The sequence below is a fragment of the Tasmannia lanceolata genome, unplaced genomic scaffold (genome assembly GCF_043159265.1).
Source record: "Tasmannia lanceolata isolate RefF3 unplaced genomic scaffold, GAP_Taslan_0.1 ptg000013l, whole genome shotgun sequence".
Taxonomy (NCBI): domain Eukaryota; kingdom Viridiplantae; phylum Streptophyta; class Magnoliopsida; order Canellales; family Winteraceae; genus Tasmannia; species Tasmannia lanceolata.
In genome coordinates this window covers 51182617-51204075 of record NW_027518690.1, presented here as the reverse complement: position 1 = coordinate 51204075, position 21459 = coordinate 51182617, and the positions used below count along the sequence as shown (strand labels likewise).

At 38.5% G+C, this 21459-nt stretch overlaps 1 protein-coding gene across 1 annotated transcript in view; it reads left to right on the top strand.

Moving 5' to 3' along the window:
* Nucleotides 1-18120, top strand: part of LOC143890532 (alpha/beta-Hydrolases superfamily protein) — a 33493-nt gene extending 15373 nt beyond the window's left edge. Inside the window, exons 7-10 of the mRNA XM_077395270.1 lie at nucleotides 5478-5546; nucleotides 5688-5795; nucleotides 13945-14070; nucleotides 17757-18120. Of these exons, the coding sequence (XP_077251385.1) occupies nucleotides 5478-5546; nucleotides 5688-5795; nucleotides 13945-14070; nucleotides 17757-17951 (498 nt within the window). The 3' untranslated portion in view covers nucleotides 17952-18120. The remainder of the gene's footprint in view (nucleotides 1-5477; nucleotides 5547-5687; nucleotides 5796-13944; nucleotides 14071-17756) is intronic.
* Nucleotides 18121-21459: the final 3339 nt, after the last annotated feature.

Genomic DNA, 21459 nt, shown 5'->3' with positions numbered 1-21459 from the left:
CTATGCTTAAATATCCTCCATTGTTCTAACAAATATGTTAATTGAGATGATAATGAGAGCCATTTGTAGTTGATATTGTGAAAGCTATTTTCTCTGACTGTTCTGGACAGCTGATCTTTAAGTTAACTGTAAAGATAAATAACTTTGCATGAAAGCTTACAGTGATGCATTTCTAGCTGCAACAAAAAGTATTGGTTTGGAGGACATCTTTGAATATGTATATATCTGTATAGCAGAAGAGAAAATAGCTATTTTTTTTCCTTTTCTTTGTAAAATCTGTGATGTCGACAGTTAGGATTTTCATCGTATTTTTTCCGTCAGTGGCCCTTTTTCTCTCGAAATTTCTCTCCCTATCCTCCACTAACTGACAAAAATGTTTCCACACATCAAGGATTTTCATTGTATTTTTTCTTTCAATTGCCCTTTCTTTTTCTCTAAATTTCACTACCTATCCCCCACTAAGCGACAAAAATGTTTCCAACTCTCTCTCTACAGAGAGTCCTCTGTACACGCGTCCTTCTCCCTCCTCCCTATGACACATCTGTCTTCTATTCCCACAGCAGCTTTCCCTATCTCTTCATATCCTCAAACCCCTTTCCCCATCAGTCTCTACTTGGCGCCATTTCAACGGCGTGATTCGTCTTGGGTTTCTATTGGGTCGTTGCCCTCTTCACAGCCATCGCCGTTTGCACAAGTTCAGAGAGAGATCAAAAAGGGTTCTAGCATGTAAATCTGTTGCTGAAATGCAAACATATGAGCAACACAGTCATAAATAGGATCTGGAACTTGAGCTTGAATAGGAGATGGTAGCAGTGGTTTCTCCTCGGCAGATTTCCAGAGGAATGCTTCGATGGGTTCTGGCTAGCTTTGATGAAATCGGTCCTCCTTCCAAAACCCAAATTGTTAAAACGGTACAATGATTTCAAATAGATCGGTTATATCAAAGATTTCTACAAACCAAATTCCAATTCTTCAATGCCCAAAAAAAAATCTAAAACCTTTAAACCTCAAGTCTCCAAGTTCGCCTCTGAAGTTCTGATATATTCCTTTTTTTTCCTTATCCCTCCAGGTGTTTGATGAAATGCGGAGCTAGGGGTTCTAACCGGCTTACATCCCAAAAATAATCTCCCCCTTGTATCTCTGCCTCTTTTCTCTCTCTAATCGTTCCTGTTGCGAGTTTCCATACTGCCTGACCAAATTGCCGCGAAATTGCCGCCATCTCCACCCACGTTTGGGGGTTTACTGTTGGTAAACGGAACAAGTTGCAGCCCCCATTTTCGTCTTCGATTGGGAGAAGAAAATAGAACCCAGTTCTGTTTTGTTGTTGTAAATGAGGTTTCGGCTGCGATTTCAGATAAGGAAGACATGATAAAAGTTTAAAATCATCACCCCTATCCCTTTTCGTAAGGAAGAAGAGATTCACTCTGAAAGCAGTTTTTTGGGTATGTACACCCCATCACAATGTTAGAATAGCAACTTTGGTGTCCCTAGGATTGATACCTGTTTTTTAACCGACAAAAGTGTTGGAACCTGCTATGTATGGGGTTGTTATGGTATTTTTATTCTACTAAGGCCCCATTGGATTCCACGAAAAATATTTCTGATGAAAAATATTTTCTCATGGAAATTCTTCTTTTCTGTCCATCTCTTTTCTGTTGAATTATTCAATGCTTCTGTATTATACTGAGTAATAGAACCGACGTCTCAATACATCTCCACAAAAATCATGAGCATCTCTTGAATTGTTTAATAAAGGATTTTGGTCTCTGTAGTTTTTTTAATAAAGGATTTAGTCCCTATAGTTTTTGTTGCCTTTTGTAAATATTGATATGAAGGTGTGTTCGGTTGTACTTCTCCATCTCAGTTTAAGCCTTTTTATTTTGTATTTTATACATTTAAACTGCAATTTAAGAGGAAACAATTCTAATAATACATATTAACAGTATGTATTTTCCTACATAGATGCTCCAAGTGGTAGTTTTATAGTTATTTTTCTTTGCATTATAAATTTGAATTGAATTGATTCCTTTGAATTGCAATATCTTATTTTCGTTTGCAATTAGGATAAAAGATGATGAGTTTATTTGTGGATCTTTTGATGCGTCATGAGCAATATTGGGTATATTATCCATCATTCAAACTTATTTTTGGTTTTAAATGCGTAGTGAAGAAATATCACTTCGAAAAAGATAGACAAGAGAGGTGGTGGAAATACCATTTCCATTTCCATTTTATTTTGAAGTTTTAATTTTAATTTCCGAAGCTATCAGTCCTTTTTTATTTCTTTTAGACCGTTTTAATGCATCATTTTATCAGTCATTTACATTTTTTAGGTCGCTCTTGCATCGCATGGGGTGTTTTTACTAGTGTGTGTGTGTGTGAGCGCGCGAGCGTGCTTTCCAGTCACGCCCCAGACCCGGGGCCCTCGAGGCACGTGGCAGGCGCCGCACGCTCGCTAGGCGAACCCGGCAAGCGGGCAAGTCCTCTGAATATATATACATCAAGACAAGCATGGTAGGAAACATAATATCCACAAATAGCTCAAAGACAAGAAATAAAAGAAACTTTCTTTTATTTACAAATAACCTCTCAAGGTTCTCATATACAAAAAAACAAAAGAAAAGCAAAATACAACTCCATACTGACTCTAGCATGGATCATCTCCTCTCTCTCTTTGCCTCGGAATGCTCGCACTGGCGGACTACTCCGGATCTGAGATGTGCAACATCGAGCACAATTAGCATATAGCTAGTAAGCAAAACAGTAATCTAGCAGTGTATCATAATCTGCTACTGGTTATAGTATAATATATATATATATATATATATATATATAACATTTCATTTTTTCTGAATTAAAATCAGGTATATTTTCAAAGCTGGTAATCACACACACAGATATACTGTTGAAGTTAAAGTTAATAAGCACACATGGATGTATAATCATCTCTAAAGCCAACAGGGCAGAGATGAAGATATAATTATATCATTTTTCAAAGCCATAAAGGCACACACGAATAGGTACATTTTCAAAGCCATAAAGGCACACATGAATAGGTACATTTTCAAAGCTGGTAAGCACACACAGATATACTGTTGCAGTTAAAGTTAATAAGCACACATGGATGTATAATCATATCTAACGCCAACAGGGCACACATGAAGATCAGTTAAAGTTAATAAGCACAAATGGATGTATAATCATCTCTAACGCCAATAGGGCACACATGAAGAAACAATTATATCATTTTCAAAGCCATAAAGGCACACATGAATATATAATCATTTCCAGTAGTGGAACTGGTCAAGGTCGGATGATCCAGATCCACCACTGGAGCGGGCGCAATGTATCCAGCCACACCACTGGTCGGGGTCCAAATGTATCAAGTATAAACTCAACATGTGAGACACAACCCAGATATACATAAAGTCTACTGTAGCCATGCTCAATACTCATAAGACAAACAAGTCACCCAGCATCACACACACACACACACACACACACACACACACACACACATATATATATATATATATAAGTTATCTTTCTCTAGCAATTACATCTTTTATTGATGTAATTGGAATGTACACTCATATATACATGCATACACTTGGTTTGCATAACATGCTATGCACATGGAAAATTACTGAGTTACTTACTGGAAATCGCTATGTCCTTTCCTTTCCTCTTTCTTCTTCTTGGCACCCTACAAGTTAGGTGTCTTATATTAATGCTATTGTCAAGTCACAAGCATCATGCACAACCCACTCGAGGTGGAAAACTGGGTTTCAAAACCCAAAACAACCAATAAGTGTGAAATACACTTTCACTGAATGCTGGTAGACCGGCCTAAAACTGCACAATACAAACTCCAGGGGGTCCGCTGTATACTGGCCCCTACGGTATACCGGCCTAAAGCAAAAATCCAGATTTCTGGATTTTGCTCCCTTTCAAACTCAGACCAAATAAAAGAATTAGAAAAACTTTAAACGTCAAACTTGTTCAAAACAAAGTAAGGAACATCTGTGTAGTTGACAACTCTGGCCAAATCCCACCGGAGATGGCCAGAAAAACTTAGTTTTTGAAAAACTCAAAATCTGTCATTTTTCTTTAAACTGAAATCTTAAAACAATTATAACTCTTAAACCACTTCGAACTGGGCTTAGCTCAAAACGTCAAAGTTACTAGATATACTATTTCCAACAACTTTCATGTTGACATCTCCAGCCAAATCTGGCCGTAAGTGGCTGGAAAACATGGAAATTCTGATCAGTTATAGATTTTCGAGTTTTCATTAAACTAAGATCTTAAAACTTAAATAAGTGACAAACCATTTCGAACTAGACTTAGCACCAAACATAAGAGTTGTTAGTTACAACATTTCCAACAACTTTTATGTTGACACCTCCGGCCAAAACTGGCCAAAGGTGGCCGGAAAAACTTTGGAGTCACCATTTGACTCCCTACATACACAGTTTTGGCAAAACTGCCATAGCTTCCTCAAATCAAAACAAATTTTTGTAAACTTTATATGCAAACACATCTACTGTTCAAGATCTACAACTTTGTAGTTGATGACTTTTTCCAAAACCGACTGAAAATCACGCAGGGAGGAAAAGAACATGAAGAACATAGAAAAACTTACAATTTTCTTGTCTCCTTTCTACACTTGAATCTTGCTCTTAATCCAACCCAAATCCAGCAGTAAACAACATATAACAAATTAACAGTCCAGCTGGCCTCTGGTGCTCTGCCTTGACCTGCCGACAGGTAAGGCATTGTGCCACGAACTGAGCTATCTCTCTCTCTCTTCTTATTCGTCCACCAGAAAGTGGACCTCAAGTCTCTGTACATCTTTGTACTCCCTGGATGGACTGAGTACCCTGTACAATGGGTCTTCTCAAGTCTCTCTCGCATGAGCTCTGATTCTGCGGGTACACAAACATGGGATTGGAAGCTCAACAAACCGTCTGCGTGTACTACAAAGTCAGTCTCAGCACGACTCCGACTCTCTCTGAACCTCCTTCAACGGAGGGTCTACTGGCTACGCTTCTCTGATCCGGTCAAGCAAAGTGGGTCGGACCTGTGAGTGTGTGTGTGCGCGCACGCGTGTGTGACAGAGAGATCTGCCATGACTATATTATATTGTCTTTTTGAGAATTGCATTTTTGTTGTCAACCATGCTGAACTTCTTTCGTGTACACATGCACATCAATGGTACTGTTGTATCCAACCCTATGTCTGGATACGATCAATATACAATTATATGTCTTATAACTTTATTTGTATCTTCTTTTTTTACATATCCATGGACTGGTTCTGAATTATTAATTAGCATCTGCTCCTAGCATACCGGTTTAAATTTTAGCTGATTGTCTATGTTGGATTATTTCTTTTCTTTTCTCTATATTCCCAAAGGATTAGCAGCTTTACACCACCATTTTTCACTGCTGATTAAGTGCATGTTGATGGTGCAGTTCGAGAACTGGATGGCATTTGACACAAATCCACTTTATGTTCTTTTGCATGAGTCCATATACTGCCAAGTAATCTTCTCTGTCCTCTTTTAAGAATAATTAGGACTCCAAGCCATGTTTTGCTGAACTCTTGAATGGTAATTTGTCTCTGTCTGATTGTTTTATTATGTGGGAAGTTGCCTCTAACTTTTTACTGCTTTTGACAAGTAGGGATTCTCATCACGTTGGTCTGCACACAGAGTAAGGGTTGAATTTGAGAACATGTTTGATGCAATCAAGGCTGCAAAAGAAGGGCGTCCTGTATTATTCACAGGAGAGGTAAAACATTAGAGAGATTGTTAATAGATGTGTGCGTAGTGTTTTTTTTTTCATCTTCTTTCTTCAGTCAATTCAACTTTCAGATACTATAGCAGACTTTTTCGTAAATTCAAGGGACCGATCTTCTTTTTTGTTGAATGATCACAACTTTATTGATAAGGAAATATAAAACAAAAATTCAAGAGGGACAGAGAACTCCTGTGAGATAAAAATAAAACAGAGATTTCCTGTAAGATAAAAATAAAACAGATCTATTTATAACTTCTTGGCCAACCTATCCTCCAATTTTTTAAAATGACAACTCCTTGTTGATTTCGAAATTTTGCTTTGTTCCATTTGATACAAACCAGTCAGCCAACAGCCCAGCTTTTATAGAAAGAAAAACAAATAATGAAAACATCAATGACTCACCTACTTTGCTTTCTTCTTGCCTGGCTTCTCTCCGGGCATACTTTCCCAATCTATACTTCTGTACCTAATAAAATAACCCGAATGTTAAGAAAAAGAGAAAACCTAAAACATCAGTCATACCAAGAACCTCCAAAGATTGGGAGAGCAGTTGGGTGGATGAATCCAAGGAGAGTTTTGTTTCTATGGTTGGGAATGGAGGGAGAGCTGTTGTAGAGGTGGGATGAGTGGTGGAGAAGAAGACATGACAGTTGAGACCAGAGAGATAGAGAGAGAGGATGGTAGTTGAGCATAGCTGTCGGTGGGAGATGGCTTTGGGAGAGATTGGGAAGCAGAGAGGGTGAAGGTGCGAGACACGAGAAAAATTGGAAGAGAGGGCGAAAAGGTTTAGGCCGTGTCGGTTTTGGAATTAAATTCAGGCCCAAATGTAACAAAAAACTATACGGCCATCTAACGTAAATTAGGGAGGCTTTGGAATTTTAATTCAGGGCAACTTTGGTAAAACACAGTTTACGTTAATTCGAACACGCATGAATATGTATGACTCCGTAAACCTTTGTTTTGCCTAAGTTTTACATCGATTGGAATGAACCCTAATAGTAATTTCATATCCACCTTAATGAAAAGAAGAAAACAAAAAATCTGAGTTGACTAAAAAACTATTAATTTATGATACAAGTGCCTCAATAAAAATGCCTTGAGGCACTTGCATTTCATAAATGATTTCAAGGACGTTTCTATATTAGAATAGAATAGCCTCATTACCTTCACTAAAGTGCAACCCGTAACCATTGTTTCAAAACAAGGATGTGGGCCAAAATGCAGCCTGGGACTCAGTTTTGGGTAACAATCCCCAGAAGGTTTCTGTTAAAAGTTGGTGATGGTTGTCCACACAAAGGTTCTCAAGGAGAAAGGAGGAGAGAATATGGGACGGAGAGAAGACAAGAAAGGAGGGTGAAAAGAAGCGAGGGAGGTCGTGGACAGTGAAGTGCTCACCCCAGAACCCATCATATTCTCTTATACAAGTCACTTAACAGAATTTACATCATTGCCATTAGGGCCATCCAATGATGGGCCCTATCAAACTAAACTAAGTAAACTAAATCAAATACTTAAAAGACACTGAAGCATAAATATGATTTCCTACTCTAAATTAACTCACACACTCCTCGTCAAGATAAAGCATGGATAACATCATGCCTTGAAACAAATTTATCCAATCTAGCTTCGGATACTTCATTCTGAGATATCAATTGACGCAGTCTCTTCATGTCACTCATCCACTTCCTCTACCAAATTCACAGTATAACAATTGTGAATTAGAGGACATCAACATCATGAACACGCAGCAGTCCACAAACAAGAAGGCATAACAGTCGACTCTTTATGGAAGCGCAGCAGGCCGCACTACAGTATTCTTGTAAAGGATGAAAGTTTCCATAATGCATATTCCTCCTTGACCAACCAGAATAATTCAGGGCACAATAGTCCAAGAAGAACCTATACATTGATTGTGCACTAAGAGAAAAGATAAAGGCCTATGGTTCAAGAAGAACGTCTATAGAATAAGAGTATATTATGGGTTTTGAAAAAGAAGATGACAATGATTAGGGTTTTGGAGAACTAGGATTTAGATAAAGGGTTCATCACTCAAATTTGGATAACTAGGGTTTAAAGATGGACAAATTTTCAAACAGGTCGAAGGCACATGCGTAGGGCTGGATTTTGAATAAATTAGAGGCTAGGGTTTTAAAAAGATGAATTTTGAATAAATTAGAGACTAGGGTTTTAAAAAGAGGCAAAGAACTACGGTTTTAGAAGGAAACAAAGAACTAGGGTTTAGAAATTATGAACATAATCTAAGGTTTCTAGTACATCTAGGGGTGGTTATTCGGTTATAACTGAACCGAAATAACCGAAATTTGATAACCGAAATAATTTCGGTTATCAAATTTCGGTAATCGAAACCGAACCGATTAAAAATTCGAATAACCGAATAGTGGGAGAAAAAGAGGGAAAAAAGCAAAATCTTGGTTTCGATCGGAGGGCTAGGATCATCCAATTGAAATGATTTTTTGTGCACAACCTAATTAAGTTGTGATCAATCAAATGAACGGTTTTGATCATCCTACAGAATGCCCATATAGCACTTTTTTTTGAAAAAATAATGGTTTTTATCATAATTTCGGTTAACCGAATTTTTTTTTAAATAACCGAAACCGATAACCGATAACCGAATTTCCAAAAAAATAAAAACCGAAACCGAACCGAACCAACCGAACCAATTTGGTTCGGTTTGGTTATTCGGTTTTAACCGAATAATGAACACCCCTAAGTACATATAGGGTTTGAGGATAGAAAGTAGAGAGGAGAGTTCATTTCAAAAAAAGGTAGAGAAGAGAGTTAAGGATTCGTAGTCGATTCACATACCTTTTAGGATCTTTATCTTCTACATCTTCTACAATTTGAAAAAGATCTACCATTAAAAAAAAAAAACAATTTGAAAAAGGTCTAGAATACTCACTTTGATATGATGTTAAAGTTGCTGGTGGTTAGCCACATAAAGGTTTGTAGGGTGAAAGGAGGAAAGAATATTGGAGAGAAACAGAAGAGGGAAACATATCTTCATGTATACCCTTCTAAAGGAAGTTCCTCGAGCTCAAGGTGGAGATGGTGGCAAAACTTTGGGTCAAGATGAATGGGATGTACATTAGAAGATTTGGTCATGACTGACGAATATGGAGGTGAGTCCTCTCAATTTCCTTTTCGGTTAAGTCTTTCTACACCCTGGCAACAGTTTGGAGAACGAAGGTTGATCTATGCCTGCACCCCTTTAGATTCTAGCTTTCTATTTGACTGCATGTTTAGATAAGATTCTAACCATGGAACATTTAATACATTGTAGGAGCTAGGGTTGTTGACAATCACTGCTTCTTGTGTTATGTCGACACGGAGTCCATTGACCTCCTTTTGATTCATTCCTTGGTTGCCAAGCATTTGTAGAGTACACCCTTGTTATTTGAGGTGGCCTTGGTCAAACTTAGATCAATTGTTGATTTGGTTGAAGATTAGGCTTTCCACCTGTGGACGGCGAGGGGGAAAACTACTGCGAAATATTTGTCTCCCAACCATTATTTGGACTCTGTCAAAGGAAAGTAAAAGAAGTATCTTTTATGGTAGAGTTGAGCATGTTATGTTTAACCATGTTGTTTAGCTGGAAGTCACCTTTAAGTTATTTGATTGTACTTGTTCTAAGCTGAGGAGACATTGAGATATTTGATGCCTAGTGTTGTGGCAAGAGATATTCTTACCCTCCGATGGGCTCATCCTCCTTTGGGTTCCATTAAATTGAACTTTGATGGCTCCGGCATTGGCAATCTAGGATCAAGAGGTTTATGCAGATTATAAGCTCAATAAGAGGCATATTTGCCCATTAGGATTTATTTCTATGCTATTTAGTTTTTAGGATTTTTATTTCCATGTTATTTAGTTTCTAGGATTTTATTTCCATGTTTTTAGTTTTAGGGCTTTTATTTTTCATGGAAATTTATTTCTATTGCCTATATATAGGCCTCATGTAGTAGAGATTTTTAGTCTATTAAAGATTGATTGAGAGTTTTCCCCTCTACAAATTTCTCTTCTCTTCTCCCCCAATTTCTATTATTCTTCTTCATCCTCCGTCTTCCCCCTTTTCTATTCTCTTCTTCTCTTCCTCTTCCTCTTCTTCTTTTTTTCTCCTCGTTCTTCTATTTCTCTTCCCTAGCCTACATCATTTGGTATTAGACCGAAAGATCCAAGCATGCCTTCTTTCACCCTCTTGTCCCTTCATTAAACCCTTCCCACACAACCCAAAACCATCCACGCTAGTACCCAGCCCCAATCTCCAACTTTCAGTTCTTCTCAGGCCCCAAAGCCTATCCACGCCCAAACCCTCTTAACTGATCCCAGCAGCCCCCACACATCTTGCCCTCCTTCCTTTCTCCCATTTCAACAAACCCCCTACTCCCCTTCTCTGTTAACCTATGCCCAACCTGAGAAGCAATTACCACCACCGCCTACCCCTCCTCTCCTCCTTAAACCCTAAGCCCGCGGGCAACACCACCTCACCAAACCCTCTTCACCACAGCGTGAGTAGCCACCGTCGACGTGGTTGTTATCTTCCCGTCGTTGTCACCGTCGCCGGACAAAACTCCTCTTCTTCGACCACTTGTTTGCATGAAAGGGCTTTTCTCCAGATCCTTAGTGAGGTACCTTTTACATAAGGAAATAACCCCACAATTCTCCTTTGTCCCCCCTCCTCCTCCTTAAGTGACTCATGTGACAGGGTGTCACGTGAGTGAGTGAGAAAAAAGAAATGTCACGTGAGTGAGTGAGTGAGAAAAAAGAAAATAAAAGAAAAGGAGAAAAGAAAAGAAAGAAAAGAAAAAGAAAAAGGAAAAAAATAGAATTTTTTTTTCTCTTCACTCTCTCCACTGTTTCTCTATCTCTCTCTCTCTACACTCTTTCTTTCTCAAGTCTTTCTTCTCTCTCCACTTGGTTTCTCTCTCCTCACTTGGGTAATTTCCGCTTAGAATTTGGTCTCGCTGTCGACACGAAAGTTGTTTGTGACAACTTGAAGAGTCTATCCAGCCACTTTCAGCAGCTAGCAACAAGCACAACTACTACTTCAGCCAACTTTCATCATTCATCAATTTTGGTCCAACTTCTGATCCAAGCCAACCGAGTGTCCGATCTGAGATCTGTGAAAGCATTGTGTTTCTTTCGACCTCACGGACAGATCTGACGACTGATTTTCGCAGATTTCTTATCAGACCATGCGACGTTGATCCATCCCATAATGACTCCACCAGTTGTTCCATATTTTGATGGATACGAAGATCTATATTTTACCGCACCACGCATTCCATATTTCTATGGTTACGATGACTACTACTATCCCTGTCGAGATTTCGAGGATGCATGTTTACAATGGATCAAGGCGCTTGATGCATACCATAAGTACTATGGTTATGATTATCGAATAACCATTCATCGAGTCAAGTATACAGTATACAATGACGCCGGTTCGAAATGGTGATTCTTTATGCTAGAGCGTAGTAATTTGAGCAGCAAGCCACATTCCGTCTAGAGGAAGAGGTTCATTATGAGTTCACGAGGATTTATGCATATCAGTATGAACAAAGATTGAAACATGAGCAAACGTATAAACAAAGATTGATGCGTGAAAAAGCTGCTCGATGTGAAAGAGAAGTCAAAATTGAAGCAGCAAATAGATATCTAGAGCGTCGCATGCCTGAGTGGGATTTGCAGAGCCACTTAGCTACTTCTTCTCCCCTACGGCCCTACCACATGTTGATGATGTTAGTTCTCAAGAAGGGGAGAAGGAATTTGCTAACACTATTGAGGAGCCACATGATGATCCAGCCGCCATTGTTTGTGAGACCATTATAGACGTTGAGCCCGAGCTTATGTCAGATACTAAGTCCGAGACGGCAGATGCAGAGTCAGAGATGACAGATATACAGTTAGAGAGTCCAGTGATTGATGAGGCTTTGACAGAGCATGGAGAGCACAAGCATTCCATTGAGGATGTCTATTCCACATCATTACGGGAGCGTAGTGCAAGTGTTGATTCTACCATCGATGTTTAGTTTGAGATGATTATGGTGGATGAGACCGAGGATTTCACTGCACATGACGATCATCAGGAGGATTGTCCGTTTGACTTCTTTGAGCCACATAAGATATCAACAGATGAACTTCTTGAAATTGACATTTTGGAGGATGATCATGGATTGGTACTGCCCATAGCTATTACGCCGATCCAGGAGGAGTGTGTTGCCATCTTTCCAACTTCTTTGATTCTTAGGAGAGGTTTCTGTTCTGATGGTTCTACATGGATTATTTCTTCTCCATCTCTCTACCAGCATCTCATATCTCTTTCACGGGTAACAAGAGAATTATACATGAGAGACTACGATCGGTTACTATTGCTATTATTCGTGTTGATTGTCTACACATTTGATCCATGCGGACTAGAACTCGAGGGCGAGTTCTTTTCAAAAGGAGGAGAATGATGCAGATTATAGGCCCAATAAAAGGCATATTTGCCCATTAGGATTTATTTCTATATTATTTAGTATCTAGGATTTTCATTTCCATGTTATTTAGCTTTTAGGATTTTACTTCCATGTTTTTAGTTTTAGGCATTTATTTTCTAGGGAATTTATTTCCATTTCCTATATATAGGCCTCATGTAGTAGAGATTTTCATATTTTGATGATTAATGATTGATTAAGATTTCTCCCCTCTACATATTTCTCCTCTTCTCCCCCAATTTCTATTCTTCTTCCTCATCCTCCTCCCCCTTTTCTCCTCTATTCTTCTCATTCTCTTCTTCTCTTCCTCTTCTTCTTGTCTTTTCTCCTCTTTCTTCTATTTCTCTTCCCTAGCCTACATAAGAGGTGTTGTCTTATCTTCAGAGGCTACAAGAGATTAGTTAAGCCCATCTACTTAAGGCTCCAATGAGACAGAGGTTCCAATGCATTCATCAATCTGCTAGCAAGGAAGCGTACACCCTGGCTAGAGTGGGAGTTGCTAGACCCAACACGATATCCTTTGTTGTTTTTCAAATTGTGTTGGAGTCTTAGTTTCGTGTGTTCCTGTTTGCCTAGTTTGTGACCAGCTTGACCCGTGAGTGCTGTTTTGCCTTTTTCTAATTAAGTTTGCTTATGATGCAAAAAAAAATGATAAAACTTGACTCAACGTAAATAAAAAAGATTTGGAAGATAGGATAAAGCATAAGTTAATAAAAAGATTTGGAAAATAGGATAAAATATAGGAATAGTATAAGGAAAACATAAAAATTGGATAAGAAAACTTTATGATGCTTAGATCATAAAAATATATATGTAATGAATTTTAGATTGAAGATGTAAAACATTTGTGATTGTAGTTGCAAGAGTAAATAATTTGATGCCATGTAATTGTAATAAATCTATTGTTTTTGTTTGAAGATGTAAAACATTCGTAATTGTAGTGGGAAGAGTAAATAATTTAATGGCATATAATTGCAATAAAGCTATTGTGTTCGTGCATGGACTGTTATAATCTATTGTAACCTTAAGACACATGTTTGGCAATCGAGACCACTGATATGATGGGTCACCATTAAATATATTTAAACGTGAAGTATTGTTTCATGCAAATGAAATATGGATATAACTAATATACTCATAAGTCATTTTTGTATGTTAACTCTAGTTTTCTAATTTCTTACTAATATGTGTCTTGTATCACATCTCGTGGTATGTGATACCTATATCCATATTTGTTTCATAGTTTTCAGAAAATACAGGTATGTATCTTTGCTCCCTGTATCTGTGCCCATATATGAATCCATGCCATTGATATCTCAAAGAGTGGTGTCATATCTGCACTCTCTGTATGTGTATTCACATCTATATCCATATCCAGGTATGGGCGATAAATGCTATAGATATTATTATAATCAATGGCTTTTAGCTAATCTGCGTCCATATCATAGCTAAATCCCTGCAGTATTTTGCTAATTCATATCTTATCACCATAGCTAAATGCCCAATTGAATCTATAGTATTTAGCTAATATAGACACATGTTAACTAATATTGTTTGTGTATCCATATGCCTTGAAGGATCTTTTCACTTACGTCGGTGCTCTGTAGCATTTATCTGATTCACAATCCTATGGCTGGCTACAGATGATATTCCCGTGGATGTTTGACGAAATTCATGCCTTGAGGCATTTTAAGGAAGCTGCTCATTTATTGGCTGAAAAGGAGGATTGGCCTCCACTATACAACGTTGCTACATTGAATAATAACCAGGTGTGTTGCCTTCCGTAATTCTTCATTAAATGTTGGAGTTTCCTTTTTTCTTATTTTTCTATTTTTTGGTAATAATAAATGGCAGGTCCCTTTTTTTGTTAGGTAAGATGGGGTTTTGGCATGACCCCTAATAGTTATGAAATTTGTTTCGTTTGAAACGGACGAAACATTTCGTTTCAGACTAAAATCTGGAACGGAAACTGTATATTACCGTTTTGTTCCGGATTCGTTCCGTTTCGGACAAAACATAGTGTTTCAGCCGAAACGGGGCGACAGCCGAAATACTGCTTTTTCAGAAAAAAATACAAGAATGCCCCATAACGTCTAGTTTGATTTTTGACGATTTTTATCCTCATTTTGACCTTTTGACCATTTTATAGCCGTTGGAAGAGTATTTTGTGTCTTTGGACATCTACAAGCCCTTACACCTCCATATAAACCCATCTAAGCCTTATTTTCCTACTCACTTCTCCCTCAACCTCTCTTATGACTTTCTTTTATTACCATATTCTTCTACTTAGCATTCTCTACTACATTCTTCTCACTAATGTCTACATTTTACTTCATCCAAAGATCCAAAGGATTTGGATCAATCTTAAAGGCTTCAAAGTACTATAAATCTTTGATCATATAACGAGTCAAAGTCCAAAGATCCAAGTCTTCTACAAAGATCCCAAAATCCAAAGTTTACAAAGTCCAAGCTTCTACAAAGATCCAAAATTCGAAAGTTCAAGCTTCTAGCCAAAGATTCAACTACACTACTGATAAACCCTTGCCCATATGCAATATTTGAGTTCCATCTTTTGATAAAAGTATATCTGTGGTGATCGCTCTGGCGATAGTGCTGATTTAGGGGGGAGACTGTTGTTTTTTGGTGGCCGTTGATCTCGTCGTTGTTCTCCCAGTGGGTGGCCCTTTTTTTATTATGTTTTTCGCTATGTATTCACGACACCAGCTTGAGGGGGGAGTGGTTGGAGTGTATACGGGTATTATAGTTTTTAGAGGATATTATAGTTTTTCTTTGTAATAAGCTTACACTTCAGCTTGAGGGGAGTGATGAAGGGTATTTTGCTCTTTACGTGAATTGTTGAAGGCAATTATAGTCTTTGTAGCATGTAACCCTAAGTTGGACTCTATATATTTGTCATATTCATGTGAGCTCCCTTTAGTGGAGACTCATAATCTTCTGTCTCTCTCTTCTTCTAACAGTAAAGAAGCATGCAGAAGTCCTGTTCACTAGGACAGAGATGGATGGTGTTGAGATGCAAGATGTGATCCACATTCTCCATCTATGCCCAAATTCCATCTTCTCTTGAATGAAGTCGAGGAATACCCAGTCCACATGATCGTATGCCTTTTCTAGGTCGATTTTGCAGACTATCCCTCTTTCCCCTTCTCTTTTCCCGGAGTCATGACTTCGTTTGCTTTCAGTATTCCATTCAATATCTGTCTCCCATTCACAAAGGCCTGCAACTATGACATAATGTTTTCCATTACCTCTTTAATCCTCCTTGCTAGTACATTTGCCAATATCTTATAGATGCTATGTATTAAGCTGATGGATCGGAAGTTTCTTAGCTCAGAAGCTCCTCCTTTCTTTCGAATGAGAGTGATGAAGGTAGTGTTTGATTCCTTGCAAAGTCTTCCTCTCTTATGGAATTCGGCTAAAAAAGCTATTACCTCCACTTTTATAACATCCCAGTATCCTTGGAAGAAAGCAATGGGGAGACCGTCGGGACCAGGGGCTTTGCCCCTTCTCATGGAGAATATGGCCAATCTTTTCTCCTCTGAGAACTCCCTCTCCATCCATTTGCTTTGGTTTTGGAATATCTTCTTGAATTCCATGCCATCGATCTTTGGCCTCCACTCGTATTCTTTTTTGTAGAGATTTTGGAAATGTTGTATGATATGCTTTATGCGGTCTTTGTCTTAATGAAATCCCCACCCTCAATTCAAAGCTCAGAAGCTCCCTCCTTTAAAATTGGAGTGATAAAGGTAGTGTTTGATTCCTTGCACAGTCTTCCTCTCTTATGGAATTCAGCAAAAAAAGCTATTACCTTACCTCCACTTTTATAACATCCCAATGTCTTTGGAAGAAAGCAATGGAGAGACTGTCGGGACAAGGGGCTTTGCCCCTTCTCAGAAGAATACGGCCAATCTGATCTCCTCTAATAACTCCCTCTCCATCCATTTGGTTTTGGGATATCTTCTTGAATTCCATGCCATCCATCTTTGGTCTCCACTCATATTCTTTTTTGTAGAGATTTTGGAAATGTTGCACTATGATATTCTTTACGCGGTATTTGTCTTCAATGAGATCTCCATCCTCAATTAAAATGTTAATTGAATTGATTCTTTTCCTTGCGCTTGCCAATCTATGGAAGAATTTTGTGGTCTTTTCTCCTTTGACCATAGAGTCCGGGACTTTAATCGCCAGCATATCTCTTCCATTCTTAGGATATCCTCGTACTCCCCTTTGAGTTGCGCTCTCTTGATTTTTTCATTACCATCTAGAAGAAGGCCCTCTTCCGATCTTTCAAGGTCTATGAGCATGGCTAGGATTTATTCTTTGCACACCTCCTTTTCTTTGGTTTGTTTCTTGTGGCATTCTTTAATTTTGTTCTTCAAAATTTCCAGCTTTCTGCACAATACAAAACCTTTCCATCCCTCCACTGAAATCTCATACCATTTTTTTATTTTGTCATCAAACCCCGGTGAGTCGCCCCGCCTTTTCTTTTCCTTTCCTCAAAGTTAGTCAGCTCCAGCAATAGTGGACAGCGATCCAAAGTTGTACGGGTGAGAACTCTTTGGGCTGTGAGTGAAAACAAGAGGATATCTGTGAAGGAGCTTGTGACGAGCAAACAGTTGTTTGGGTGATTTGGAGGGTGATAATCTTCGAGAATAAGAAATCCAATCATAGTATGGTATTTGGGGAAATTAGTAGTATTTGTTTGTGGATTATAATGAGGAAGGTGTTCGAGGGCTAGGGCTATGTAGTTCAAGATTTGGATCAGAAGTGGTCGATGATCATTTTGGATGGAGAAATGAAAGGTAAGAAGAAAGTATAATGGAAACCCCAGGGTCCCAACATTCTTAAGCTGTATTTTGGTGGTGCTGATGTTGAAAACCCAGGTCTGGTTGGCATAGTTGGGGTGCTTTAAGATTTTTTGAATGGTATCATGTTTCTTGGATTGTCTGCAATCATTTCCTGTGGGGGAGGAGAGCCTCCTAGGTGGTCTGTTTTATTCGTTCTTTTTCTCTTTAACCATCTCGGTCGGGACTTGTTTTCCGGCCTTCTCTTATAAGTCTTACACCATTGCAAAAATAGAAATATCTTTGTCATTGTTTTCTTTGGCTTAATTAAATTTTATTTTCAGTTGATGGAAAGAAACTCTTGTTGCCTTGAGTGTTTGGAAATTAGAAGCCTTCTACTGTTGGCCTGGGAAGTATTAAATTTTTTTTGGCAGGTGTCTACCCTTTGCAGAGATCTGGAGTGAACTAACGGAAGTTTAGTTTAACAAAAATACTAAAAATAATATGGAACGGGTCAAGAGTAAAACATGCCTACATTACAGTAATATGGTGCATGTTAGTTGCATGCTTTGGATCTTTCTTGATGTCCTGTTTGTTACTGGTCCATTAACTGCTTCTGTTAGCTAAACATTATGCGCCCTGTTTTTTTGCAGGTGCCAGTTGCTGCTGCTGTTTATTATGAGGATATGTTTGTTAACTTCAAACTAGCCATGGACACAGCTTCTGAGATTGGTGGGATCCGGTTATGGATAACTAATGAATTCATGCATTCTGGGCTGCGTGACGGAGGTTCTCAGGTCTTGGATCAGTTGATGGGAATGCTGAAAGGAAGGAAACCATTGTTTTGAATTTGCAATGACGAAATGGTCATATATCCTTTGCTTGTTTAAATTATAAGCATTGTTAAGATTTCAGTGGGAAGCTCGATATGTGATTGATTTGTGGGAGTGTGGAGAATCTTGGTTATGCTTGTTAGATTTTTAACTGGAGACTGGAAGGATGATCATGTAGACATTACAGGTTGACCCAACCAGCCATACAGAGACTGACTATCCAAAACCAAAAAGACAGTACTGTTAGGATCCTTCCTAATAGACGCCTTTTAGGCCCCATGTGTGCCCTATGTGCCCGTGGGAACAACCCTGATCGGATGATCCTAGTCCTGCTGCAATCCATGAATCTAGCCTCGTTTAGGGTTCTGCCAGGAAAAGCCATACCATTGATTTTGTAGCCCTTCATCTTAATCATGGCGTGTCTGTTTGGCATGGGATCAAGACCATGTGGGCCGCTCAAAAGATCAACATTCTCCATTGCACATACGTGTCCCCATGTGGAACCCAAAATTGATTTTGCCATTAATCTTGACAGAGATGCCTTGTCGTTCTCTGAGTAAATTAAATTGTGGGATATGTATTTCCACCCCGATGGCTTGCATGAACCAAAAAACATAAAAAATGCCTAAACACCGATAAGAACCGGTTAAAAGTGGTTCAACCGACCTAATGGTTCATCCAGTTAACTTCAAACTTTAAACCGGCAACTGGATCACGCCATCCCATAAAATGGATTGGAGCATTAACCTATTTTTAACTACCCTAATGCTATGCTTCACGTTTTGCAAGAGAATAATCAAGTTTTGCCAACCTTTTGACTGATTATATATATATATATATATATATATATATATATATATATATATAGAGAGAGAGAGAGAGAGAGAGAGAGAGAGTTCCTAAGGTGTCACCTCATATAGCTTATATGAGGTGGCGCTTAAAAACATAAGGAGCCTACTTTGTTTGGATGATCCAAAGCATTCATTTGATAGGCCCTCACATAGATAGGGTGTGCTTAAAAAATGAACTTCATAGGATCATCCTAACCCTTCCATTTGTGGAGGTTGAAATGGATGGGTATAAACCTCCATAAATTTGCCTATTTTTAACCTCCATAAATGGAAGGGCTAGGATGATCATATGGACCTGATTTTTTGTAGGCACCATATCCATCTAAGGGCCTTTCAAATGAGTGGTTTGGATCACCCAAAAAATGTGGGCCCCTTATGTTTTGTGAGCGCCACATCATATAAGCTATATGAGGTGACACCTTAGGAACTCTATTCTCTCTCTCTCTCTCTCTCTCTATATATATATATATATATATATATATATATATATATATATATATATATATATATACTAGTAAAAAACCCCGTGCGATGCACGGCTGACCAAGAACTGTACGGACCACGTCGTAGGTTGATCCAAACCGTCGATGTGATGGAACACAACATAAATAGGTTGTGCCCCAAAATCATTTCCATAGGCTGATCCTAGCCCTCCATTCTATAGAGGTTTTCATAATTCCTCTTCAATCGAATGGTTAAGATCACCTTATAGATTTTTTATTAAAAAACCATAAAGAAGGGGGGTAAGATTGAAATTATGTGGCTTTAATGGATGCCTTTGTTAGAAAGCATAAAGGAGGGGGTAGGATTGAAAATATGTGGGTTGAATGGGTGCATTTGTTAAAAAAGTCCAAAAAAGTGATGTATAATTCTCATAGAATTTTCAAAATATTTAAAAAATTATCTTCTTTTCTCTTCTGCTATATATATATATATATATATATATATATATATATATATATATATATATATATATATATATACTAGTAAAAACTCTCGTGCGATACACGGGCCGACAAAGAACCGTACGGACTACGTCATAGGTTGATCCAAAACGTATATGTGATGGAACACAACATAAATAGGTTGTGCCCCAAAAACATTTCCATAGGCTGATCCTAGCCCTCCAATCTATAGAGGTTTTCATACTTCCTCTTAAATCGGATGGTTAAGATCACCCTATAAATTTTTTATTAAAAAACCATAAAGCAGGGGGGTAAGATTGAAATTATGTGGCTTTAATGGTGCCTTTGTTACAAAGCATAAATGAGAGGGTAGGATTGAAAATATGTGAGTTGAATGGGTGCATTTGTTAAAAAAAGTAAAAAAAAAGTGATGTGTAATTCTCAAAGAATTTTCAAAACATTCTCTTCTTTTCTCTTCTGCTATATAGTATATAGATATATGAGAGAGCAGTTCCTACACACATGTGTAGATAAGTTATCTACACACTAGCTTAAAATACAGTGGGGGCCACATTATTTGGGTGATCCAAACCATTCATTTTTAAGGCCCTCTCATAGATAGGGTGTCCAGAAAAAATCAGACCCATAGGATCATCCTAACCATTCGAACTGTGGAGGCAAAAAATGGACTAATTTGTGAAGGTTTAAAGACATCCATTTTACCTCCACAAATCGTAGGGTTGGGATGATCCTATGGATCTGATTTTTTGTAGACACCCCATCTATGTGAGGCCTTTAAAATGGATGGCTTGGATCACCCAAACAATGTGGGCCCACACTATATTTTAAGCTACACATATGTGTATGAACCGTTTTCTCTCCCTCCCTCTCTCTCTCTCTCTCTATATATATATATATATATATATGGGGAAAGTGATTGTGAGCGGCCCCTCATATAAGCTTATATGAGGTGACTGCTAAAATCATGGTGACCCACATTTTTGGGGTGATCCGAACCGGTCATTTGATAGGCCCTTGACATAGATAGGGGCTGCCCAAAAAATCAGCTCCATAGGATCATCCCAACCCTTCGAACTGTGGAGGTGAAAGAGGGGAAAATGGACGGGTAAGTGGGCAAATTTATACCCGCCCATTTCCCCCTCTTTCTCCTCCATAGTTCGAAGGGTTGGGATGATCCTATGGAGCGGATTTTTTGGGCACCCCCTATCTATGTCAGGGCCCTATCAAATGACCGGTTCGGATCACCCCAAAAATGTGGGCCCACCATGTTTTTAGCGGTCACCTCATATAAGCTTATATGAGGGGCCGCTCACAATCACTTTCCCTTATATATATATATATATATATATATATATATATATATATATATATATCGGAAAAGTGAGCGTACTCAGTCGAGCTAAAAACAGTGGGGGCCCACTTTTTTTGGGTGATCCAAACATTTCGTTTGAAAGGCCCTTACCTATATAGGGTGTCCACAAAAAATCAGATCCATAGGATCATCCTAACCCATCCAAATGTGGAGGGAAAAATGGACAGACACAGTTTGTCCACAAATTTGCCCATTTTTCCCTCCATAGTTGGATGGGGTAGGATTATCCCATGGGGCTGATTTTTTTGTGTACACCCTATCTATGCAAGGACCTTTCAAACGAATGGTTTGGATCACCCAAAAAAAGTGGGCCCCCACTGTTTTTAGCCGATCGAGTAGATAAGCTTATTTACTAGATCGAGTACACTCACTTT